Here is a 26,698-nt window from a genome sequence, read left to right on the forward strand (position 1 = left end):
ATATATATATATATATATATATATATATATATATATATATAGAGAGAGAGAGAGAGAGAGAGAGAGAGAGAATGAGAGGGAATATTAAGATTAACATTTATTTGGTAAGTTCAGATGCAAAAAAAAGGGAAGCTTCAAAAAGATTTCAGGAGGGGACCAGGCTAAAATAACAAACAAAACAGTTCTGACTTTGAGAGAGAGTATTTTCTAAACTTTCGATAAAATAAAATAAAATTAACAACAAAATTCTTCCCTTCCTTCCTTTCTAACCAAACACAGGAGAAAACAGGAGCAGGAACAAAAATGGTATCCGCCTCCCTACCGCTTTCCAAAATAACAATTAAATTATCAACAGCTTCCTAAAGTGTCAATGAACTTAAACATTACCAAGTCTACTTTAGCTAACAATACGTTGTACACTAACAACAAGAAAAAAACACACAACAGCACACTTGCTATCGTCTGGAACAGGAGAAGCCAGCCTCAGCAGCCTGGAGACAAACAAAGTGAGTTGGTCTCCATTAAGCTTTGCACTGAGAAGAGAGAGGAGAGAGAGAAAACAAGAGAGAGCAAAACACAGAAAAACGGCACGCAACTAGTAAAAAAAAAAAATTACGCCCTGGGACATAACAATGAGTGTGCATGCAAGTTTAGTTTGTTACTTAGTTTAATTAGCTTGTTAATTAATTAAGTGTGGCCTAGTATATAAGTTTGATGTGCCAAACAAACTTTACTATACATAACACTAACACAGTCAAGTTTAAATTTTGTTGAGGTCGAAATGCATCACAGATCTACAGACACTGACCCAAACACTGAAGTAAAACTACAAATATATACTGCTTTTAGTTTTCACTCATTGTCTTGTTTATCCAGGCTATATACTGTGACACAAGAGTGTACACTCCATATCTACCTGGTTTGCCACACTCATAACCCCAGCTAACAATGCCTGTGGCCCAGAACACACCATCCTTTTTTAAAACCAGTGCCCCACCACCATCTCCATCACATGCATCTTTTCCACCTTCGGGTACACCAGCACAGAACATGTTGTCTGTCAGGGCCACTGGGATCCTTAAATTATCGACAAAATTTTGGCATGTCTTTTTATCCACAAGAGGGAGGGAGGTATACCTGAGATACCTGGATGATTTCCTTAACGCTGTCTGACCAAATCCAGAGACCCACCTGAAAATGTAGGCAGAATTGGCACAATAAGTATGACATATTGAAGATCAGGCCATACAATACATAGTTAAGTGTGCTGTTATAAACTGTATGTATTGTTTTATGAAACAGCGAGTAAGAATTGCCTGAAAGCTTTTCTTTATTTATATTGGCCTTTTTCAATAGAAAATTTACTGTAGGATGTAGTCTATATGTGTGGGATGCTTCCATTCCAAAACACCTTTACCCAGTAAGACCAGGTGTAAATTCAGCTTCTTGTGGAGGCAAACACAATGGCATCACATCAGCATTGTACACAATGGGCTTCTCCAGCTTTATTAATGCGATGTCATGGTCATAGTGTGTATCATCTGAGTTATTATACAAGGGGTGGATGTGTAAAGACTTGATCCCAAGAGGTGAGAACTTAGATCGTTTTAGTGCATCACTCACTCCAACATATATCTAAAAACAGAGAGAAAAACAGAAGTAGGCTTATGAGCAGAGCTCTACTTGATGAATGACAAAATAATTGTAAACTTATATTACAGTGTATTAATAATGCATCAACCTTAGAAATGCAGTAGACATTATGTAAGAGTGTAAAATCCAATGGTCAGGTGATTGACAGAGTATTTGCGTGCTGTGTCTGGTGCAAGGCTTTGATCACTTAGTTTTTAGTATTTATTTGTTAAATGGTAAAATATACACAAAATAGGTTAACACTGTTTTAACCATTTTCAACAGTATCAGTTTAACAGTATTTTAAACATTTTTACAGACTCCACTGTATCAACTTGCTAGTACTTGAATGGGCACCCTAAATTGCCACTACGTATGAATGTGTGTAAGAGTGTGTGTGTGTGTGTGTGTGTGTGTGTGTGTGTGTGTGTGTGTGTGTGTGTGTGTGTGTGTGTGTGTGTGTGTGTGTGATGCCCTGGGATTCCATACAAAGTGTTTTTTCATTAGATGCAATATTTTCATTAGATGCAAGGTTATGGGCTCCGGATCCATCACAACCCTGACCTGGATAAAACAATTACTGAAGATGAATGAAGGAGTGGTATGAACTATTTTATTACAATAAATTATAGCAATGCGTCTCTGATACAGTTTTTCGGACTCTTTAAGCTGGTATATACAGCAGAGTTCTGCTCTATGACAGCTTTATAAGTAATATGGAAGTGTACCCAGTTAAAAACAGTTTTGTCATATATCAAAGAGGTAACTCTGGACTTCAGTTCCCATCAGCCACTGCACTGTACTACATGTCACATGACCACCGGCACCTGAATCACGTTTCTGTTAATGAGCACACTTATGTATAGCCATTGTTTGCACTGCTTCTTTGTCTTACGTTTGTCTTAGACCACCGTGTTCCATGTTACCATGTTTATTGATCTTGTTAGTTTGTTTAGTTTTTGACACAGTATTATGCCAAGTTGTCTTAGTGTCATTGTTTTTGTTTATTTTTTTAATTAAACTATTTGAATATCTGTGATTGCTTCTGCCTCAACCTTGAAACGTGAAAGTTTTTGCAAGGCCAAAGCTGTTTTTAAGGTAATTTAGGAGAATAGTGTGCTCAGTAGTGTAAGGCAGAATATAAGTATTGACACAAATATATACAATGTAAAGTAGATCACTGACAGCTGAAAAAATATTCATTACATTTTATGGGTTTCTATTTTACACACTAGTAGGCCAATATTAAAAATATAAATCTGTATATGACACTCAGGTTCTTTTTTTTTTTTCTTTCATTTTTATATTTAACACAAATGTGAAGCAATATTTTGGGAGTTATCCACTTTTACTTACTTGAAAGAGCACATCTCCTGGTTACAGAACATACCTTCATTTGGTTGGGGTCAATAATCTGGTTTTTGATCATTAGAACATTTGCTGCTGTCAAGATCCAGTTCTCTGCTATGACAGCTCCACCTCCTCCATGTAAGTGATTTATAAAGACATGCCAGGGGAAGGCTCGTTGTGGAGCAAGATGACCTCCTAACACCCTCTTATGACGCTCCAGGCCAACCATTGGGCGTCCACACTCTGATAATCATGCAATTCACACAGACAAGCAAGAAAGCATTTACAAGAAACTTCTCTAATAAATACATATACATTTGTTCACATACGCGTAGTGGACACACTGAATGTAAATGCTATTGTTGTGGTTTGTAATCATGCACTACCGTTTACCTGGGACACATTTTGAAGCCTCAGACAAGACATTGTTTTGGTCATCTTTCCATTCCTTATCTGCATCACAGGTGTAGGTTACTGGAGAAAATTACATTTAAAAATGAAATTCAAAAAATCATTGAATCATCAAATTATCATTTGGTTTAAATGAATGTAGTTTAACAGATAACTATGCCTCTGTGGTTTAATAAAAACAAGAACCTGGTTGAAATGTGAAGACATGTTTCCTAGATTTTTATTTAATATACCAGTTTTAATCAATTAATCCCAGAGATAAAACATGCAACTTACCATTGTATGTTGCAGGAAAAGTGTATGGTCTATTACAGTGCAGCTTTATAACAGATTGATATTGATTTTGAGGCTCAGAGATGAATTTCACTTCTCCATGTAGCAAGCGTGGTGGGTTTTTACAATGTATAACTATAATTAGAAGATAAAATGGTAATTTAATTACAATTAAACTACAATTTTAATATAATTACCTGTGTACTAAGTGTAATGTCTTTAAATATGAAAAACAGTTAGACTTACTATGGCACCGAGGAAGAGGTAAACTCCACTGGCCATTACTCTGACAGGTAAATGTGTAATTACTGAGCTCTACTCCTTTCTGAAAAAAAATTAAAATTAGATTTTTTTTAATGTAAAATGCAATCCATCACCTAACAGATGTTTCGTTTGTTCTTACTGTAATGATTTTGTAGCCTATGTCACAGTGAGCAGTGATCACATCTCTGTAGTAGTATGTGGGAAGCACTGGGCTAATCCTCCCGTTTATGCTTTTTGGAGACTCACACTGTACCCCTGGTGAACACAACATAACACAACCATTAACAAATCACTGTAAAGAGGTAAAGGCAAACAAGAGTTTGAGTATATTTATCTAGCATGTATGAACCCAATACAGTATTGGTATGAAACAAAAAGCAAACATTACAAATCAGGTTTAGGGTAAAAATTTTGGGTCAGCAGCCATACAATCGTATTCCATATCCATGAAAAAGGCTATTGTGAAGGTTTTTCATCAGAACATGCTGATCACACTGACCTCACTGCCTTTCCGCTGAACTAAAAGCTGATATTTGAGCAAATGATTAGAGTCCTGAGCATAAGACTCATGGTCCTCCATTTTCCAAAATGTCATAACTTGTTCACTTTTCTCATGAAACATTAAGAAAGAGCATTAGTCTCAATTATATGTTTTTTTTTTTTTTTAATCAAGTAGAGTCAAATATTTTGACTATTCAGAGGGAAGGAATTTTACTTAATGAATGTATTACAATAAAAGCACAAATTTTCACATTTAGTACAGCACATACCCATTAGCCGTTGTGAATTATTTTAAATAGATTGTTTTGCTCAGTGGGGGGTATGGTGGTTTAGTGGTTAGCACATTTGCCTTGCAGCTCCAGGATTGGGGATTCAATCCCGCCTCCACCCTGTATGCGTAGAGTTTGCAAGTTCTCCCCATGGGGTTTCCTCTGGGTACTCCAGTTTCATGCAAGACATGCAGGCTGATTGGAATTTCCAAATTGCCTGTAGTGTGTGTGGGTGTGTGCACTTGTGCAATGGGCTGGCCCCCCATCCAGAGTGTCCCCCACCTCGTGCCATGAGTTCCCTGGGATAGGCTCCAGGCTCGACCCCATGTAGGATAAGTGGTACAGAATATGGATGGATGATTGTTTTGTTCAGTGGCACTAATAATTTCAATGAGTCATTTTAGTTCAGACAGATTGTTTTATGTGTAATGACCATGTGGGAGAGTTTTATTAAAATCTGTGTTATTAAAATCTTGTTCAGTGTGAAACTCACGAATACATGTGCACTGATCAACATCCAGCTTGAAGCCATGATGACAAGCACAAAGGTATGAACCCATGGTGTTGAGGCAGATCTGAGTGCAGGGAGGATCTGCTCCATCTTCTTGACTCAGCAATGAACACTCATCTACATCTGTATGAACACAACTCTACCGTCTTATATCAATTATATATAGTAGAAGCCACAATTAGATTATTTGCCGATTTTGTGTGCTTATATTTAATTAGATTTAAATCATTTACTGGTGGAAGTGTTCTTACAATTGTAATTATGATTATTTACCCAATAATACTATAAAATCAATGAAAACAGAAATACTGTAAACAAAGCATATATATGGGATATATTATGTCCATTATATTTGTTATATTAAATTGGTTGCATTATTTGGGCACTTTTTATTTTTATCCTTTGGCAGTTTTATCAGTATGAAAAACTATGTTTCTCCATTGTCAGAATTCTTTTTGCAGCATCTGAGATGTTTCATTTCTCACCTGTAGCATGGTAAAATGCAGAGAAGCCCACAGGTGGGGTAGGCCCTTGGTTAACTTCATTAGTAAGAAGAGAGAGCTTTACTTTAGTGGCAGGTATAAAGATGGAACTGTTTCCTGGATGGCTGTGGTTCTCTGAATCCTCCTCACCACAGTACTTCATCACTTTCTCGTTGTAGGATATCTGCAGTGTTTCGGATACATGGACAAAAACAACTGCTGACATAGGTTCATAATCTACTCATATAGTTAGAAAATGAATAAACAATAACTTTATTGATGGCTTTATATTAATTACACTGGAGAACAGAATTATAACAGGAATTATGTATCATATTTACCATGAGAGAATCATTCCTGCAGTCTTGTGATGGATTGATTTTGAGATAGTTGAAATTGAGCTGAATGTGATAACCGGGAGGCACCTCCAAATCCCAGTTTTTATCAAGGGGAGCCGAATAATGTTCAGGGTAATTAGGAGAGTGTAACTCACCATACATCACAGACGTGATTACAAACCTCCATTTTTGCATGTTCATAAAGATTATAAAAAGCCTGGCAGGGACAATAGCGGGAGTGTTATTAATCTATTCAAGACAAAAGAGGCAAGTATGTATTAAGTCATTCAAAGGGGTTGCAGTAGCTCAGTGGTTAAGATTGTAATAGTGCTATAACAATGGTGAACTAAAATATTACTTAATATAAAATACTTTGTCACTACTGAGATTGTCGAATAAGGCCCTCAACTCACCTCAAGTTATATGCTGTCTCACTTGTTTCAGTTTTAGGTCACAACTTAAGGTGTTTGCCAATTAAAATAAATGCCAGTGCAAACCATTTGTAGCAAAAGCAACAAAAGTCTAGGCACATTAGCTAAAAAAACTTTACTAATGTGTAATCCATTTTGATGTACAAAACAGGCTATACAGTTGTATACTGCATATTTAGTTCCATCACCCTTAACCATAAAAAACATAAACATCCAAACATAACAAGATCTAAAATGTGTGTTTTTGTAAACATTTCTGAGTGAGATGTTGACAGTAGAAGTCTAATTCAAACAACAATACGCCTGTAGTAATTTATATTTTATATCTCCCTTTAGTAGTGAGAAACACAGACTGACTCGTTTTCTGTACACATATTATGCAATACTGTCTGTAATTCTAAAACAAATTGGGATATAAAATAATATCATTTAATTAGATCTTTTAAAATCTGTATAAGCTGACAATTCATTACACTTACCATATTAGATGAACATTTAAGTCCATTAATGCAGTGTTTAAAACCAAGATAATAGAGGAAATAAGAACTCAACAGCAGTATTAACTTGGGGCAAGAGATTGCTTTAGATAAATAAACAGTAGACTCATCAAAGGACAAACTCCAATTGTAGGATTAATGGTTAAAGTCACATCAGGATACTGACAGTCTGATATTCACATGAGCAAGATTTAAAGGGCTCCAGATGCAACACATGAGAAAGAAATAACACTGGATAAGAAAAGGCACTACACATTTGCAGTCCAAGAGAGGAATTTCTTCTCTTTTCTCCACACCATAACAGGGAATTTGCAACAGAAGGGAATACCAAACTATGCACTGAAATGGTGAACAAGAGAAATCTGGACTGGGCTATACAGAGACCAGCGTGCATCTGGTATATTACTAGATTTACATGAAAAATGAATAAAACACATTTAATACTCATGTATACAGGACTAATATTGTATTGAGTGGAATATTGTCATTGATGTCATCAGTTGATGTCATTGATGTGATGTGTAGAAATGCCCTAAGGGATCCATAATTTAAGTTTATTTTAATATTACCCCTTGTTTAAAGTTTGATGAGTGTCACACAAAATGTACATTAGATCAACTTATATAATAACAAATACCAGATGACCAAAATAAAAGCAAACACAGTGATAAATTGTAGACACCAACTGATTTGCTTACATTTTATTTATACTTTTTAAAACAACATTTGGCAGCTGGACAAATAATCAAGTCAACTGGCTAGAACTTTAGAAAAATAAATCTTATACATTTAAAACTTTTAAAAGATTAAACCGTTCAAAGTCATAGTACAGTGTATTATTGAACAATAATGCCTCATTATTACATCTAATGTTTTAATATTCTAACATTTTAAATGACCAGAAGATAATCCCATGACTACAACAATCATAATTGCTTATAATCAGCAGAGCAAACAAACTACCACTATTTTTCACTCATTATCTTATTTATCCAGTCAAGATACTGTGATACTTGTGTATACACTCCAAACATGCCAGGTTGGCCACATTGTACAACACCCCAGCTAACAATACCTTTTGCCCTGTGTACACCTTCTTCTTGTACAACAAAGGCTGACCCACTATCACCTGCGCATGAATCCTTTCCACCCATCATATCTCCAGCACAAAACATGTTGTCTGTAACATGGACAAGGTCTGTGTCAGTTTTCCTTATCTTTTCAAAAGACTCTCTACATGTCTTTTGGTCCACAGTAGAAATATCAACATATTTTAATTCATTGGAAGTTGTTAGCTGATCAGTCACGCCATAACCAGACACCCACCTAGAGTATATATAAAGATATATAAAATTAATTTGGATGCATTTTAGTATATGTACTCACAGTAAAGGCTTATACTGTATCTAGAGCCATTTAGCCAAGTCTAATAAGTATAGACCCCATATTGGCCATATAGTACACCAGCACTGGTACTGGATGGTAAAGGTTAGAGAGTACTACTAATCTGTATGATATCTCAGTGGATTAGGATTACAATTTATACTCATGTAAACATTTAATTTGCCAGCATCCCTGAATATGAATATACTGTATATCTCTATCCCATATAGAGTGCTGCAGGTATGACATATTTTTGTAGACCACCCGAGAAGTTAGCATCACCCAGGTTCCCTCAACAAAAAGCCAATAGGATTTTTCTATTGGCTTTCAGATTATTGCAGAAAATTAACTCTGTGCCCAGCAAAATGTTGATTATTACATGTTTTGTTCATCAAGATAATCCTCCCAAACGAACAGAACTTTTATGAATTTTGAAGATTAACACAATCGCCAGAAGTAAAAAGCTAAAGTAAAAGGCTATATACGAACTACATTATGATCACATGACTTCAGTCATCACTACTAAGCTTGACAATTCTTTCAATCTTAATTGAAAAAACATGTTCACTGATGAGGATTCACTTTGCTCTTTTGCTCTTCTTGTGAAGGAATCTGCCCCTGACCTTTTTTGGGCATGTGTCCATGTTGCATTATTTTGAAGAAATTCCATTTGTTTATACATGCATCTCTTCTGGATGAGTTTTTCTGTTCAGCTTGATGATGTTTAATGTCCCTGACAACCTCTGTAGTCCCATTTAGCCACTGGTTAGCAACCGCTTTTTTCAAGACATGTAAAAGGTTAATAAAATCACAAGTGGGGTATTGTTGTATTTTATGTCATAGAATAAAACCTGAAAATATCTTGAACTTGTGTTAACCACAGAGCTTATTTCAGGCATTTAACAAAAAAAACATTCAAAAAACCCATTAACTTCGGGACGATGGAAACAGAGGTGCAAAACTTATTTCCATGTTTTAGGACTCATTCCTGCACCACTCTATAGTACACTCATTTATGTTTTACTGGCAGAACATACTTAAATGCATGTGAATTATACAAATATGTTGAACGTGATATATGTGGATGAAAAGTTCTTACCCTCTGTAGGTTTTCATTTCATCATGCTTCAGTGGTAGACAAATTGGCCTGATATTCTCACTGAATGTAATTTTTGAATTGAGCTTAATTAGGCCAATATCATTGTCATACTCTGTAGTGTAGTTTGAATGTACATGCACTGATGAAATACTAAGGGTAATAAACCTGTCCAGTTGGTTTACATTATTATGACCAGCATATACCTGCACAGAAAACATATGCTACAAGTTACCACTTATTATACACAAATCTAAATGTCCAGTCATATTCATTTATTTGTTTCCCTTGAACAATTGTTGTTATTAACAAGGTGCTTCACTTGTGATTATCCTGTGGTTACATAATCAGTAAAGATGAGAAAGCCAGTCTTTGTTTGACAATAAAGTTAAAACAATGTTGATTTCAGATATGGGGAGATTATTCAGTTGTAGGCAAAGGTTTTAGCATGCAGTTACTTTATATTTCATGAGCTTAAAAATATAGAAATAAATAAAATAGTAATTGTGGCATGTGAAAAAGTTTGGACATCCATCAATGTCTGTGCTTAGTAACAGCCCCTTTGGCAGTTATCACAGCTTGCAAACAATTTGTACCCTTTACTGACCACAAAATCAAGGTCCTGCCATGACCATCCCAGTCCCCTGGACAGAAAACCTGTGGAGTCAACTGAAGAAGAGAGTCTACCAGCATGGACCTCGAAATTTGAAGGATTTGGAGAGATTCTGTATGGAGGAATGGTCTCAGATCCCTTGCCATGTATTCTCCAACCTCATCAGGCATTATAGGAGAAGACTCAGAGCTGTGATCTTAGCAAAGTGAGGTAGCACAGAGTATTGACTAAAAGGGTGCTAATAATTGTTGCACACCTATATTTAACAGAGATTTTTTGATAAATCTGTATTTTGTTTGCAATTGTTTGATATCCACGAGAGCAGAATATTTTTGTGACTTTTTTTAAAAAAAATAAAAGATCAAAAGGTTAAACAGTAAAGACAATTTTTCACAGCCTTCTTTGCTCATATTTACCAAGGGTGCCAATATTAGTGGAGGGAACTTTATTTACATATTTATAGTCATTTCTTGAAAATTAAATACAATTAATAGTAATTAAATACTATTTAAATAATTTAAATTGCTTAAAGAATGAGGGTGAATACCTATGATTTTTAAGACTTTTAATTAAATAAAAAATTCTGAGGACATATAAATATTTCACTTAATTGTATTTCTGTAGAGAGTCACTTCAAAAAGAGCACAACAAAATCCCATTCTATTTTCCCTAAATTTGATGTTGCAATACAGCAAAAAGAGAACATGAATATTGTGTTTTAGAGTACCTTAATGTGTTCCTTTTCTGTGGGGACTGTAGTACCATGATTCACCAAGTTGTGAGCTGCAGTCATTAACCATTTTTCTCCAATGATAACTGCCCCTCCTCTATTTTCATTATTAAGAAGATAGACCTGCCAAGGAAAGGAACCAGGGGGAGCCGACTTTCCTCCAAATATTCTGCCATACTGAGACTTTAATGTGTGGTGACCACATACTAAACACACACACACACACACACACACACACACACACACACACACACACACACACACACACACACACATTTAAATATATATATATATATATATATATATATATATATATATATATATATATATATATATATATATTTTCTTTAAAAAGTTCAAATAAAAATGTTTTGTCATTGTCACTGTACCATAATGGCATGATATATTATCGCCAGTTTTCCTCCATATTTGGGTAGCACCACATGTGTAGTTTCCTATATTGGAATGATCAAAACAGACAATTGTGTATAGTCACATAATTTCAACAAAATAATTAAAACCTACATAATATAAAAAACAATGTTTCTCACCATTTTGTTTTCCCATGGAAATGTAAAATGGTTTATTGCAGTGGTACTCAATGACTGACAGGTATTCATTATTAGAACCTTTAACAAATTTCACATGTCCATTCAGCAAGGGTTCAGGGGGCCCACATTTAATTGCTGGAAACAGTAAACAGAAGAAAAGACAACACATATATAATATTTGAGTTTCAATTATTTGTGCATGCTGAGATGCTTTTATGCTCACCATGGTTGTAAAGCATTTAATAAAGTGAGTGTACATTTCATGCCCAATGACAGTCACTGTTTTTGTTTTACCATCACAGGTGCGGTTGTTATGATTAAGAAGATATCCATGTGGACAGCTGCAACGGAATCCTCCGATGAAGTTGTTGCAGAAATGGCTGCATGGATTACTCTGCGTTGCACATTCATCAACATCTATATAAATAGCATAAGGGACAGAAAGAGAGAAAAAACAACCTATATTTCAAGATCACTGTAGCATTTAAACTCACTGGGTCAGTTAACTGACTTAGATGTCAAAAAGGCTTATTGTCTCACTTTAAATCTGTACACTGGTAAGGAGAATGAAACACTGAAGGTGTACACTGATCTCTGGCTTACAATACAGTGAAGAAGTTAAAACAAAGCTACTTGGTATGCCACCATCATACATACTCTTTCAAAATTGTCCTCTTCTGAGAGATTAGCAGCATGGTGCCCTGGAATGGACTGGCATCCCATCAAAGTTCGCCTAGTGCCCAGTGTTCTCAGGCAGGGCCATTTCTAGGCATAGGTGAACTAGGTGGTCGCCTAGGGCCCTACCAGCTTGGGCTCACTGATGAGCGCCCCCTTGCCCCCATCCGACTCACCTACCCACCCACAAGAAAAAGAGTACCAAGGGCGTAACCTGGCCTGGGCATTCGAGGGTGTAGTCTTGAAGATTTTTTCTTTAGCCCTGAATAATTCTCCACTCTGAGCAGTTTGTCTCTACATAATTGAACATCAGTAAAAGAAGACGTCGGTGTTGTAATTTTGTATCTTCTGTGAACGGAGTGTTGTATTTTATCTTCAGTGAATGGAGGCAAGATCAATCAGACAGTGTTTACAGGAAAAGAGGTGGAAATACTTGTGTCTTATTGGCTAACAGTCTCAATTCTGCCAAACGCTAGCTCACACAGTCAGTTAGTGTGAGGGGAAAAATAGATATACACCAATTTATTATTATTATTATTATTATTATTATTATTATTATTATTATTATTATTATTATTATATACCAGTTACGGGGTTGAAAGTGACATCCTCTAACATCCTCTTGGTGTGTAAATGTCCGATTTCCAGTTTATGTGAACATGATATGAGCAGAGCATTAAATCAGGTAACATACTTAGTATGGCACTGTAGCAGCTAAAAAGATTCAAGATGGGCACATCTGATGGGTAACAAAGCTCAATGAGGGTGCTCAAGCACAAAAACTGAGAAAAGGAAGGAGAAGTTGGCACACCACAGCTCTAAAAATAGAAAATTGTTTATTACTTTTTCTCACCACAGGTGACATTTTGAGCCCAGTGGCTCTACATCAGACTGTAGCAGCTAAAACCATACAATTATAGCTTACTTGTGCCTCCCATTGGTTAGCAACACCAAACTAGCCTAATCTTGTCTTAGATAGCTAAAAAGTTTTATATTTTATCGAGGTGGAGAACCATTGTTTGTCTCATATTTTTCCATCAGCAAGGTTTTTGCAACCAGATTACGAAAGTTTTCTCAGTCACTTTGAGTAGTAAGCAGTTTTCAACTCGCATTCCTAAAATTGTCATTGTATTATGAGTTTTGAGGATTTTCCATCATGTAATAATGCAATAATGGAAATAGGTATCGGATATGATGCTGGTTTGAGACATGCGTGTGGCTGGTTTATTCATGTGCATATTATATGGTGAATCAAATTTAAACCCTTCCTTCTCCAGTTTTCACATTTTTTAAGCAATTAGCCTCACTTGCAAGACAAAAAAAATGCATGGAAACAGCCTATTTAGATGTACATTTTAAAATTTTTGATTGAGAAGAATCCAGCTAACATCAATGGAGAGTACAACATCTTTATAATTATTATTATTATTATTATTTCTTATAAGAAATGTGTTAGTTTAGTTTTATTTTAAATCTGAAATCAGGTAACACTTTGGTTGCATGAGATTATCTGGTATCCCTGCTGATAGTGGGCACTGTTGTTAGGAACAGAGATATAGATGTAGAGGGCCACGAACATCCATGCTTTCCCATGGCAGTTGGGGGGGGGGATGTAAAGGGGCCAGAAATAGCCCTGTTCTCAGGATAGGCTCTGGCTCCACTGCAACCTTAATGTTTTAATTATTTTTTAATTATTTATAAGAATATATAAGAACTGTGATTTAGTCTCAAATTAAAATAAAATAAAATAAACAGTGGCTGTTATAATTTGGGGAGCATGTTGCTGATATCCACGTCCACTCGTCCCTTTACAAGGAAGAGCCACTGCAAATCAGTCGCTTTTATCCTGTAATTAAACATTTCTATCCTGTTGGGAGTAGGCTCTTCTAGAATGGAAACTGCTCCTTCTTCAGGACATGAAGATTCACTGACTGGATTGATGAGGATTAAAAAGATGTAACTCATAAGCTATGGCTTTCACAGTCAACAGATCTTAACCCAATTGAACACCTATAGGAGATTTCAGCCCAATGCCACAGTTCTGATTGAAACACTGGCCAGTTAAAGAGTCTTTTGGGACTGAACTTCCTGCTATCTTCGCCCCCAATAATGGAACCTCTTTCAAAGCTATTTAGAATTCAGTGTCAACTGAACCTGCTCTATCATTTTATACATCTCACAAAACATCTAGACTACACATTTCTAAAGGTTTAATCATTTGTATCATAAATCTGTGTACATACTGAAATGTTTTACCTTGGATTTGGTAAAAGGCATTGAATCCAGTATGAACCTCTGGGAGTGAGTCATCTGAATAGAAATAAATGGATAAACAACCTCCAGAAGCAGAGTGAAGATGAGGATTGATAGAAGACTGCATCTCCATAAAGGACATGTTGGAACACAAAGACTTGAACAGATCCTTCCCAGTGAATATCTGAAGGATCAAAAACTGATGTGTAAGATTCATGGGGGAGTAATACGACGTGAGATTAAATGAAAGTAGGAGTACTTGTGATTGACAAAAAAATACAAACAATATTGTTCAACACTGAAAATTCCATTTTTATGGCACACAATAACTGACCATGAGAGCATCATGTTCACATTGTGCACTGTTCTCCAGGTCCAGGTGAATGAGGGTGAGAGATACAGTGAAGCCTGGAGAAGCACACTGAGTCCAGTTCATTTTGCAGTTGTTAGGATATGCCAGTGGATGATCAGGAGAGTTTATCCAGCCCTGGAGCTGTGAACATACCAGTGGCAGCAGCAGCACACTCACACTGAGGTGAAACATGAGTTAAAGCAGCAATGAGGAATGGTCTGCACTTATATAGCACTTTTATCCAAAGTGCTTTGCACTGTGTCTCATTCACCCATTCACACACACACACACACCAATGGTAGCAGAGCTGCCATGCAAGGCGCTAACTTGCCATCAGGAGCAACTTGAGGTTCAGTGTCTTGCCCAAGGACACTTCGGCATGTGGAGTCACGTGGGCCGGGAATCGAACCACCAACCCTACGATTAGTGGACAACCTGCTCTACCACCTGAACCACAGCCACCCATGGTTCATGTAGTCAGATGGACTACATAGATTATACAATAAAACACCATCAAAAGTGGTAAGAAAAAACCTAAAATGTAGCATCTTCATTCATTCATCTTCAGTGAATGATCATTAATCCTGGTCAGGGTCAAGGTGGATCCAGAGCCTATCACGGGAACACTGGATGCAAGGCGGGAATAGGAGTGAATCTATGTATTGGAATGCTTTTAGGAGGTGAAAAGTGCCTTTAGCATGGCTCCACTGGAACCACCATCCCTCAAGATACAAGGAAGACATGCATCAGTTGTCTTCTCTGTCATGGCACTCAGGTGACAGAATGTACTTCCCCTGTTTGTCCGAGTAGCTGAGCTATTGGCTGTCTTCAAACAAAGGCTTAAAGACTTAACTCTTCACCAAGCACTTGAATTAGCACTTACTGTAATTAAAATTATGATTTAATTAGAAATACTTTGACTTGCTGTATGAACTGCCCTAAAACAGGGTTTTAATTGTGATGATGAATCTGAGATCCTGATATGTTTATATAGCACGAGATGCTTTTGATGGAGACTATAAACCATTTCTGTAAGTCTCTCTGAATGTCTAATCATAGTATAAATATCAATGTAAGTGGATATTAAGCTTAGAGCAGGAATGTAAAGGACTTAAAACGACATCAGTCCTACCATTAAAATTAAAATTAACCCACCACTATCTAAAAAACCCTCTGTATTTCGATGTGTAATTTGTAGTGTAATGATTAATATAGGCAATCTAAGCAGAAGGTAACCATTTTCTATTTAAATTCAAAATTTAAATCTACATACCTGAGAATCATCATCACCAGTTATAAATTTGTAATCTTCTGAGTAGATACGGGATGGACTTTAACTTAATTTCCCGGTAGTTATGTTTAGTATTGTTAATGTGTCACTAAAATTGATTACCAAGTGTTTACATTGCTTTTGTGTGCTAGATTGGCAGAGCATACACTACAGGGTTGAGGATGACTTCTCTGAGGTTGGGTGTAATGTAAAGTGACACGGTGTCTCCTGTAGGTGGTAGTGATGTGTCGTTCATGAACGATTCGTTCATTTTGAACGAATCTTTAATATGACTCAGGAACAACGAGTTCCTGAGACTCCCAGAGAGTGATTAGTTCATTTTTGACATCCCCAGCAACATCCCCATAGGTTCTGTACAGGAAACAGAAATGATTAGTTCCTATATCGAGTTTTCAGTTCGAGTCGTCATTCTTCCATTGACCGCTTCATAGGCAATGCACCATGTAATACAGGAAACAGAAATGATTAATTCATCTCTCGAGTCTTTGGGTTTGAGTCGTTTGGTTGACTCGAACCCGTAGACTTGAGAGGTGAACTAATCATTTCTGTTTCCGGGGAACAGACATGACAAATGTGACGTGAGAAAAGAAAGAACAACTCTAATTGGGAAATGAGGTGAATTAGCAGACGGCATAGCCTGAAGACCCAGCTAAGCTATTAATGAATCATTTCTGTTTCTCATAATTCAGCCTTGGTTGCATTAGCCTATAGTTTATTTTATAGTTTAAGTACTAGATGTGTTGGGGAATTTAACTTGTAATATTTTAATTATATTCCTCTTAAATGAACGAAATGACTCGAAAAAAGATTTTTGCTGAATGAGATTCAAAGATCTGAGTCAGTAAAATGATCCGAATTTCTATCAATATTAGGTGGCGGTAAAAACAGCTGAAGTGTTTAAACTGGATTAGACGAAGAAGCCATGAAGGATACTGCAGTGGTTGGAAGGAAATAATCAGAACCAAAATGTCACTATAGCTTCTGACAGTCTATTTGCATCAAATATACAATCTGGGAAAACATCATGTAGACAAGACATTGTTTACCAAATACTTTATCTGCTTCTCATACTCCATGGTAGGGGGCTGAATGTCTCCTTCGGTTGGGTTCCAGCACATGTAGTGGTAAACGGAAATGAAACTATGGATGTACTGTCGAAAAGATTGATAAAGCATGAAACATTTCATATGCAATACCATTATGTAGAGCAGAGATTAAAGCCATTATAAATGGACACACGTATAAAATATGGCAGGAATACTGGGACATAGCAGACACCAGATAACTAGCCTACATAATATACAAAAACAAGTGGGTATGAGTATGAGGCAGGGCAAAAACCCAAAGGAAGAAATGATAACTACGTGTCTTAGAATAGGTCATGCTGACTAAAATCTAGCATTAAACAGAATAGGAAAACACCCCTTTGGCTCTGCATCCACTGCAATATGCAAGAGACGGTAAAACACATTCTGTTAGACTGCAAAAGATATGAGGAAGAAAGAACTGAGATGCAAATTGGAAAGCAAAAAAAAAGACACTAGAGAACTTGCTGGGAAAAACATCTGGAAAAGTGCACTGTCCCTTAATAAATTATCTGGAAAAATACTGTGATAAGTGAGACACTTTAGTAATTTAGTATGAATATAGTTATTTATTTACTTATTTATTTATTTATTTATTTATTTATTTATTGTTGTTATTGTTACTACTTTTCCCCTGCCAAGCTGCTGCCCTCTCTCCAGTCCAGTAGGTGGCGGTAATGCACCTTAAGTTGGTTTGCCAACCGATATTAAAACCAAAAGAAGAAGAAGCCGTGAAGGCTTGTGGGTAGCTGCTGGATGTGCTGCTGCACGTTGACATTGGGGATTGGTTGCATCGTGTGAGCAGGTTAAGTGAGTTAAATCCTTTATGGCTGTATGTATCTTGAATTATTTACTGTGGCACATGTGGGACGGATATAATAGTTTACACCTAGCTGATATTAGTAGGAATAGTGTACATCTATAGTTAAAAGTATGTACAATTAGCTAGCTATTACTACTGGAATAAAGTTGGTTTGACGTTGGACCGTCTCTAAAGTTACACACGACATTGTTAAACACGTTTCTAACTTCCATAGCATTTGAAGGGAATGACTTAGTCATACAACCAATTGGAAAGTGATCATCTAGGTGTCAATTATAATGCACACCTCTTAGATTTGTGATATTTATCAAAATAAGCTATTAAAGCATATCTAAATATTGCCATGTATTTCACTACAGAATGGGCCCATACACAAAATATACCATTATTTAAAGCTCAATAGCATTTGAAGGGAATGATGTACATTCACACATCCAACTGTAAAGTGTTCATCTAGGTGTCAGGTATGTAAAGTTGTGTGACTGTACATCATTCCCTTCAAATGCTATTGAGCTTTAAATACACAATATATTTTGTGTATGAGCCCATGCAGTAATAAAATACATGGCAATATTTATATAGGATTTAATAGTTAATTTTGTTAAATATCAAAAAATCTAAAAGGTGTGCATCATACCTGATACCTAGATGATCACTTTCTATCCACTTTCTCTTCAAATGCTATTGAATTAACACAAAGCCAGATTGCTAAGGTAAATGTTTTAGCTGGGTTGTGTAAGGTTCTCATAAGGTTCTTTATGGATTGTGTAATATCCATTTGTTGTTATTTCTTTTAACGGAGAGTTTAGGACTTCAGGATGGGTGGTTCAGCGTCCAGTCCTGCTGCTACTGTTCAAGCCGAGGCTCACTTTGGCAGCAGCATGCCTCCAGAGGGCTGTCCAATGCACCAGGCACACCAGGACAGTAAGTCTACTGCCAAGCTTGGGTATTAATTGATAAATGTCAAACATTTATTTCACATGTAACATGTCTGAAATTCAAGGTTCTCCTCCTTCTGAGTGCCCCATGCATCAGGCTGATTCTCAGACCACTGCTCCTGTGGCACCAGCGCACCAGGAGAGGGCCTACGACTTTGTGGAGTGCCCCATGAAGGCTGCAAAAAAAGGAATGTCTGACATCGATCCAACAAACATGGTACTTAAACCATCACGTCCAGATATGAGACTTGTGTTTGTTTGCTTCTGAAATGATGAATGCCAAGCTGACTGTCTTATGTGTCTGTGTTCGTGTTAGATGCCACCACCAAACCAGCAGCCGGCTTCTGACCAGCCTTTCCCCCTGCCTGTTAACAGAGAGGAGTCCACGATTCCTAGATTCGGCTCAGAAAAAAACTGGGTGTATCCCTCGGAGCAAATGTTCTGGAATGCCATGTTGAGAAAGGGGTATATTCGTAACATTTTTTGTTGCATGCTAAATAACAATAATAGCACAGATTCAGATATCACTGTAGCATGGGTTTTCTTGGATGTGAACTGAATGCTCAACAGAGAGAGTTTGTTTTTCTTTTTGGAAAACTTGCTGTGATGAAAACCCGCATGTTCCTAATCAGGGGTGGGAAAAATACTTGAGGAATCGTACTTTGTGACTATACTCCTATACTGTATTACTTTATTTCTTACCACTTTTACACCTTAAAAAGGTCTCTTCTCTCATCCTGGCCGAGACTGTACCCAGTATATCGGTTGAACATGTCCAGTCATTTTACTTTATCATCCAGTCAAGTTAATCAGTGGAGAAAAAGCTATCCAGAATTGTGCCAGTTTGTCTTCTGTTCTGACCTTCTCATACTACACGTTATAGTTAGAGCAAAAGCTATCAGTGTGTATCTGAGTATGGATAAGTGCTGACCTTGAGAACTTCATCTCCTTGAGAACTTCATGCCATTGATGGTAAATTCAGCTCTTAAGGATGATCATTAAATCAACTATTTAGAAGGAAAATAAGTTGACTGGGGATTTGAAACTTTTATTGCACCTGGACAGATGTAATGAGCGATGCATTAATGTCAGCTTTAAAACGTAGAAACAAACACGTTCTTAACATATCAGCTGATCATTTATAGAAATATTGATCTGTTTATATAGGTGGCATTGGAAGGATGACAGTCTTTCCCAGCATGACATGACAAATATCATAAAAATCCACAACCGCAACAATGAACAGGCCTGGGAGGAGATCCTGAAATGGGAGGCACTGCATGCTGGGTGAGTAAATTATTATTGTTGATGTAATAATTATTATAATGGTAGTATACTCACTGTCCACTTTATTAGGAACATGTGCATCTTTAGAGTTGTAGCTTCAAGGTTGTGCACTCTGAGATGCTTTTCTGCTCACCATAGTTATAAAGAGTGTTTACATTACTGTAGACTTCCTCTCATCTCAAACCAATCTGGCCATTCTCCTCTGACCTGTCTCATCAGAACTGCTGCGCAATGGAGGGTGTTTTTTTTTTTTTTTTTTTTTTTTGGGTTTAGTTTATGTTTAACCATTCTGTGTCAACTCTAGGCTGTTGTGCATGAAAATCTGAGGAGATCAGTAGTTTCTGAAATGCTTAAAGCAGCCTGTCTGGCACAACCATGAACTGGTCAAAGTCACTGAGATCCAGTTCTGATGTTTGATCTGTAGCTCTTGACCTGCATTTGCATGATTTAATGCATTGCACTGCTGTCACAAGATCATGAATTGCATAAAGGTGCAGGTGTACAGGTGTTTCTATTAAAGTGGTTGGTGAATGCGGTAATGGTCTTGTCAGTTCTACTGAAGTGTAATGCTAATTCTTTTCATTTTTTATTTTTATTTTTTATTCTCACTTAAAAAAATAATTTTCTTTGTTTCTGTTTTATAGCGAATGTCCATGTGGCCCATCTTTGAAAAGGTTTGGTGGTAAAGCAAAGGAGTTTTCACCCAGAGCCAGGATACGTCATTGGATGGGGTATGAAGTCGGATCGTGTTTAAGTTAGCTAACATTACTCAGCTTTCACTAAGCAGTGTATAAGAATTCTTTTTTTTTTTGTTTGTTTTGTTTGTGAGTAGATATGAACTACCTTTCGACCGACATGACTGGATTGTGGATCGTTGTGGAAAAGAGGTCCGGTATGTGATTGACTATTATGAAGGGGACCTTGACAAAAGCACGTACCAGTTCTCGATCTTGGATGTGCGTCCTGCGATTGACTCTCTTGAAGCAGTGTGGGACAGAGTAAAGGTGGCCTGGTGGCGATGGACATCTTAAACTGCAGAAAATCTCACATGGACATTTCTCCTATATCAAGATGTAAATAAAAATTGTTTGTTAAAATAGACATGTATGTAAATGTGTTCCTCACACTGATAACAATGTAAGGGTGTAATGTAGACTTGTACTATTTATGCAGGTGTGTTTTAGAGATGTGACTGACATTTCAAATCTGATCAGTTGTACCTTAGGATTTATCTATTTATTTTTGTAATGATTTTTGGAAAAAAAAAAAAAATGTTAAGTATGCATATGTGATATTTACGGATACAATATAATCACATGAAATATTACATCCTTACTTGTATGAATTGTGTGATGTGCAAAACTGTTATTACATCATCCTGTAATCAATAATGCGATACAGGCTAATTTTATTTGTGTGTGTGTGTGTGAGTGTGAGTGAGTGTGAGAGTTTTAATCGTCAGTGTATTTAAGCAAATAATGCTGTCCATGTGAGTGTGGTTTGCTAGACCACTTTTATCATTGTGTTTTCCAAGCTAATTAAATATGTAACTGGATTACAAACTATTGCATTTGGAATGCTTAGAGATTGACTCATGTAAAGCTTCAGAAATCTCTCAAGACATTTGTTTTATGGTCACTTCACCTTTTTATTCTTTATCGTGTCTGATTTGCGTTTCATCTGGAACATCGTGAGTCTGTCGAATCATATCTATGTGGTTTGTTCATATAACCACTAGATGGCCACATTTCCACACTATTTCCCCCTACTTGTCTGACGTGTAGTTCACTTAAGGTCCTTTATTTAGAATGTCCAGCGCTTCACTTACATAGCTTACCCAGTGTATGAGACCATTAATGGGACAAGTAAAAAAAAAAAGTAACTTTTTATCAAAGCTGGGGTCAGATCCATGACAAGTGAGCTTGAGGCAACAGTTACAAGGTAAAAGACTTGTGGAGAAAAAATTGAGAGTAGCCAAAAAAGCCCCCAAACAAACAGGAGAACCTAATCTTGTCTGGACAGCACTGATTGGGTTTCCTTTGTGTTTGTAGAGATAAACTGAGAAGTTCACACAATTCATAAGCTGGCCATTCTGACTGCATAATTATAAAAGTTGAGATGTTACTTCTCTGAACATATAGATGTTTTTGGAAACAAACTCTTGTTGAATGATGCCAGCTGGAAGACTGGTCAGAGTCTGCTCTGAAAGAGTTTACAATATACAATATATTCAGGTGCTTGTGTACTTATGTTAAGGACTTGTATGTGTGTGGGCAAGATTTTCTCACAGTCAAGTCTTTCAACCCTTTTAAGATGTAGAGTTTAGGTGAGCTGAACATCTCCCACTCAATAAAGTTTCATGAAGACTTAGGGTTATGGTTAGGGTTGTTTTCATTCGTTATTTTAGCTGCTGTTTTTCTGATTATGCTACAGGATGCAGTTAAACAGTCTCCTTCTCTCTGAAGGCTACAGAGATGCATGTGCTCACTCAGATATGTGCATGTTACATTTCCAGTAGGAATGCTGCTTGGCTGAGAGCCAAAGACCCGCAGCAGAGAGCAGAGAGCAGATATACAAACAGCCTGTAGCAATTCAGATTGGCTGACTGATTCCCTGCACCCCTCACCCTGACCAAAGCTCTCTAGCCTGGTCTTATTTACATACCAAAAGATGCTGTGCTGTGCCAAGGACAATGACAAGGCTTTGTCAAATTTGTAATTAGCTTAAGTACGCCGTGTGTGTGTCTTTGTGTATGAGAGATAGTGTGCTTTATTAAGTTAGTTACAGGTAATTAGTATGTATTTTTTAAAAAAAATAACAACATGTGGTCTGACTGTATTAATCTGTGCATAAAACAATTGATCTATTTGGCAAAGCAATCTATTTAAGTATTTCTCTTTTTTGGTGGGCTATAATACCCTTTTGCTCATATAACAATATACTAGGAAAAGCATGTTTACAAACGATATATTTTTAAAAGCAGTTTGTGCAGTTTATCATCTTGTTCAGCAATATAGAACATTCATATCTGACCTCCAATAGCCTATACTTTAGATTTACCCAGGGAGAAGACTGCAGAAATCTATAGCGACCATCTGTACATGTTTACATTTACTTTTACATTTACAGCATTTATCAGAGACTCTTGTACAGAAGTGCTTTCTTTGTCAGAACATCCCTTCATGCTAGTTCAATAGGTCAGTGTCTAAGAATATCATGGAGTTAAAACTCTGTAAGAGAGTAGTTATTACAATGAGAAAACTCACAAGACAAGGGTTTTTTTTCTCATATGGTCACATCTTAGAGTAATTGCATGTTTATCAGAGAATAATTGATTGTTCTATGAAAGGCAGCTGATTACCGTCCATTTCACTTCTCTCACATCAGCTGTAAATGCGTGTTAAAAACACTTGACAGTGGAAGCAAGTAAATGAACACTATTTTCTAGTAGAAAAATGGTAAAATAAAGGAAATTTCCATTATTTAAATAATCTTCCATTTAGTTAATGGAGGCAGCTTTTAGAGGTCTATCACTCTACAGTGTAAAGGAAAAATACCTGCAAACTACCTTCGGTCTGATTTGAGGACTTGAGACATCTTCCGACATGACATGGTAATATCCGTTTTGGTGAAGAGCTTAGGATGTGCTGCCTGGGATGCTACTGAATACTAATGTGGTAAGAGAGAAGCTAAGGTTCTAATGTGCAACCATCCATCTATTTTCTGTATTGCATATCGTACACATGGTTGTGAGGGAGCCTGGAACCTATCCCATGCATAAGGTGGGGGACACACTGGACAAGTTGGAAATGCCAATCAGCCGCACAACACGTCATTGCTCTTGGGGAGGAAACCCCTGAATCACAGAGAGAACATGCAAACTCCACGTACTCCACGCACACAGGACAGAGGTGGGAATTGAACCTCAAACCCCTAGAGGTGTGAGGTAAACATGCTACCACTTAGCTTTCTCTTAATTTCAGTACGCCTACCATGAGCCTACAATAGATTCATTGTTTTCCGTCACTATTTTCAAAAAACAACTAAAGACCCACTTTTTCGGTGAGCACTTAACTGACCCCTAACCTGCCGACCACTAAATTATTTTATATATATATATATATATATATATATATATATATATATATATATATATACATACACAGTATCTCACAAAAGTGAGTACACCCCTCACATTTTTGTAAATATTTGATTATATCTTTTCATGTGACAACACTGAAGAAATGACACTTTGCTACAATGTAAAGTAGTGAGTGTACAGCTTGTGTAACAGTGTATTTGCTGTCCCCTCAAAATAACTCAACACATAGCCATTAACGTCTAAACCGCACCCCTAAGTGAAAATGTCCACATTGGGCCCAAATTGTCAATATTTTGTGTGGCCACCATTATTTTCCAGCACTGCCTTAACCCTCTTGGGCATGGAATTCACCAGCGCTTCACAGGTTGCCACTGGAGTCCTCTTCCACTCCTCCATGACGACATCATGGCGCTGGTGGATGTTAGAGACCTTGTGCTCCTCCATCTTCCATTTGAGGATGCCCCACAGATGCTCAATAGGGCTTAGGTCTGGAGACATGCTTGGCCATTCCATCACCTTCACCCTTAGCTTCGTTAGCAAGGCAGTGGTCATCTTGGAGGTGTGTTTGGGGTCATTATCATGCTGGAATACATGCTGGGATCATGCTCTGCTTCAGTATGTCACAGTAGATGTTTGCATTCATAGTTCCCTCAATGAACTGTAGCTCCCCAGTGCCGGCAGCACTCATGTAGCCCCAGCCCAAGACACTCCCACCACCATGCTTGACTGTGGGCAAGACACACTTGTCTTTGCACTCCTCACCTGGTTGCCGCCACACAAGCTTGACACCAACTGAAGAAAATAAGTTTATCTTGGTCTTATTAGACCACAGGACATGGTTCCAGTAATCCATGTCCTTAGTCTGCTTGTCTTCAGCAAACTGTTTGTGGACTTGTGCATCATCTTTAGAAGAGGATTCCTTCTGGGACAACAGCCATGCAGACCAATTTGATGCAGTGTGCGGCGTATGGTCTGAGCACTGACAGGCTGACCCCCCACCCCTTCAACCTCTGCAGCAATGCTGGCAGAACTCGTATGTCAATTTCCCAAAGACAACCTCTGAGGCTGAGCACGTGCACTCAACTTCACGTGCCTGTTCTGAGTGGAACCTGTCCTGTTAAACCCCTGTATGGTCTTGGCCACTGTGCTGCAGCTCAGTGTCAGGGTCTTGGCAATCTTCTTATAGCCTAGGCCATCTTTATGTAGAGCAACAATTCTTTTTTCAGATCCTCAGAGAGTTCTTTGTCATGAGGTGCCATGTTGAACTTCCAGTGACCAGTATGAGGGAGTGTGAGAGCGATGACACCAAATTTAACACACCTGCTCCCCATTCACACCTGAGACCTTGTAACACTAACAAGTCACATGACACCGGGGAGGGAAAATGGCTAATTGGACCCAATTTGGACATTTTCACTTAGTGGTGTACTCACTTTTGTTGCCAGCGGTTTAGACATTAATGGCTGTGTGTTGAGTTATTTTGAGGGAACAGCAAATTTACACTGTTACACAAGCTGTACACTCACTATGTTTACATTGTAGCAAAATGTCATTTCTTCAGTGTTGTCACATGAAAAGATATAATCAAATATTTACAAAAATGTGAGGGGTGTACTCACTTTTGTGAGATACTGTATATAGTAATTACACTGGCTCTTACACCTCTACTCTACACACTTTGATTTTCTAGAACTTAATTAAAAATCTTATATGGTAGCACTACTTGTATTGTTCTCCGCTTGACATATCGCTTTGCTTGTATTTCCTCATTTGTAAGTCTCTTTGGATAAAAGCGTAAATGAATAAATGTAAATGTACTGTAGTCCAGAACAGGTCTCATACCACTCTCTCATAGGTCACTCTCTCTACAGTAAACTCAGACATAGTACCATTTTTCCTGCCAACATACATGTCAGATTTCACACATTACACACATGCTACATGGTAAAGTTAATAAAAGTGTGTACATTTACTGTTTGAAGGCTTATTCCTTTTTTTGTTTTCATGTCCGGTTGATTTCACACCTGAGTGTTGACATAAGATGCTGTTTTGACATTTAGAAAGTTATGATAAATGTCTTTATAAGGCATTATATTACTGGTATTTCAGAGATTCATATTTTCTGCTTAAACAATTTGCCACAACACTGTAATGTTATATTTTTTAAAATGGCCATTTAGGAAAGAAAATTGTGTAGTAAAGCTCTAGTATAGACAAATCTGCATGACCATACCAGTCTATGTCCTATTTGGCTCTATCAGTTACCATTGATCGCCCTATATTCTACATTCTGTGTCTTACCTTCATCAAATCAATAAACAAACAAAAATTATGAGCTCTGGTTCTCTGTCTGTTGCATGCTTTATTCCATTTTGAAATGATTATATCATAATCTCTCCATAAAGTCTTTGCAGTGACTATGCCAAGCAGGTCTGTGTAAAATGCTTAAATGAAAGATGTAAAATGAATGTAAAATGTAATTATTGCAATAAATCCACTATATTGGTGACATTCCATTGATAGAAATAAGAGAACGCCTCGAACGAATGGTTAATACTTC

At 37.1% G+C, this 26,698-nt stretch overlaps 2 protein-coding genes across 5 annotated transcripts; one reads left to right on the forward strand and one right to left on the reverse strand.

Annotated features, from left to right (window-relative positions):
* Positions 1 to 84: 84 nt before the first annotated feature.
* Positions 85 to 16,038, reverse strand: LOC108268478 (mannan-binding lectin serine protease 2). Its single transcript, XM_047157578.2, has 20 exons — positions 15,886 to 16,038; positions 14,595 to 14,790; positions 14,264 to 14,444; positions 11,627 to 11,749; positions 11,333 to 11,467; positions 11,171 to 11,236; positions 10,779 to 10,987; positions 9,442 to 9,644; positions 7,926 to 8,285; positions 6,942 to 7,080; positions 6,035 to 6,280; positions 5,697 to 5,877; positions 5,194 to 5,334; positions 4,070 to 4,185; positions 3,913 to 3,991; positions 3,670 to 3,801; positions 3,376 to 3,456; positions 3,023 to 3,225; positions 1,418 to 1,635; positions 85 to 1,191 (listed from the first exon to the last, which is right to left on the reverse strand). Exons 1-20 carry the CDS (start codon positions 15,897 to 15,899, stop codon positions 846 to 848), a joined length of 3,369 nt encoding a protein of 1,122 aa, XP_047013534.1. The 5' UTR covers positions 15,900 to 16,038; the 3' UTR covers positions 85 to 845.
* A 1,606-nt stretch (positions 16,039 to 17,644) lies between these two features.
* LOC108273189 (holocytochrome c-type synthase) lies at positions 17,645 to 21,598 on the forward strand. Of its 4 annotated transcripts, none has more exons than XM_017482294.2 (7): positions 17,645 to 17,798; positions 18,621 to 18,735; positions 18,815 to 18,966; positions 19,066 to 19,214; positions 19,917 to 20,036; positions 20,681 to 20,767; positions 20,869 to 21,598. In XM_017482294.2, the coding sequence occupies exons 2-7, from the start codon at positions 18,630 to 18,632 to the stop codon at positions 21,065 to 21,067; spliced, it is 813 nt and encodes a 270-aa protein (XP_017337783.1). In that variant the 5' UTR covers positions 17,645 to 17,798; positions 18,621 to 18,629; the 3' UTR covers positions 21,068 to 21,598. The 4 variants fall into 4 exon arrangements, with proteins under 4 accessions (XP_017337783.1, XP_017337792.1, XP_017337774.1 ...); XM_017482303.3 differs by having other exon boundaries at positions 17,711 to 17,798; positions 18,614 to 18,735; XM_017482285.3 differs by having other exon boundaries at positions 17,723 to 17,820.
* The last annotated feature ends 5,100 nt before the right edge of the window (positions 21,599 to 26,698 follow it).

The sequence above is a fragment of the Ictalurus punctatus genome, chromosome 1 (genome assembly GCF_001660625.3).
Source record: "Ictalurus punctatus breed USDA103 chromosome 1, Coco_2.0, whole genome shotgun sequence".
In the NCBI taxonomy this organism is placed as follows: domain Eukaryota; kingdom Metazoa; phylum Chordata; class Actinopteri; order Siluriformes; family Ictaluridae; genus Ictalurus; species Ictalurus punctatus.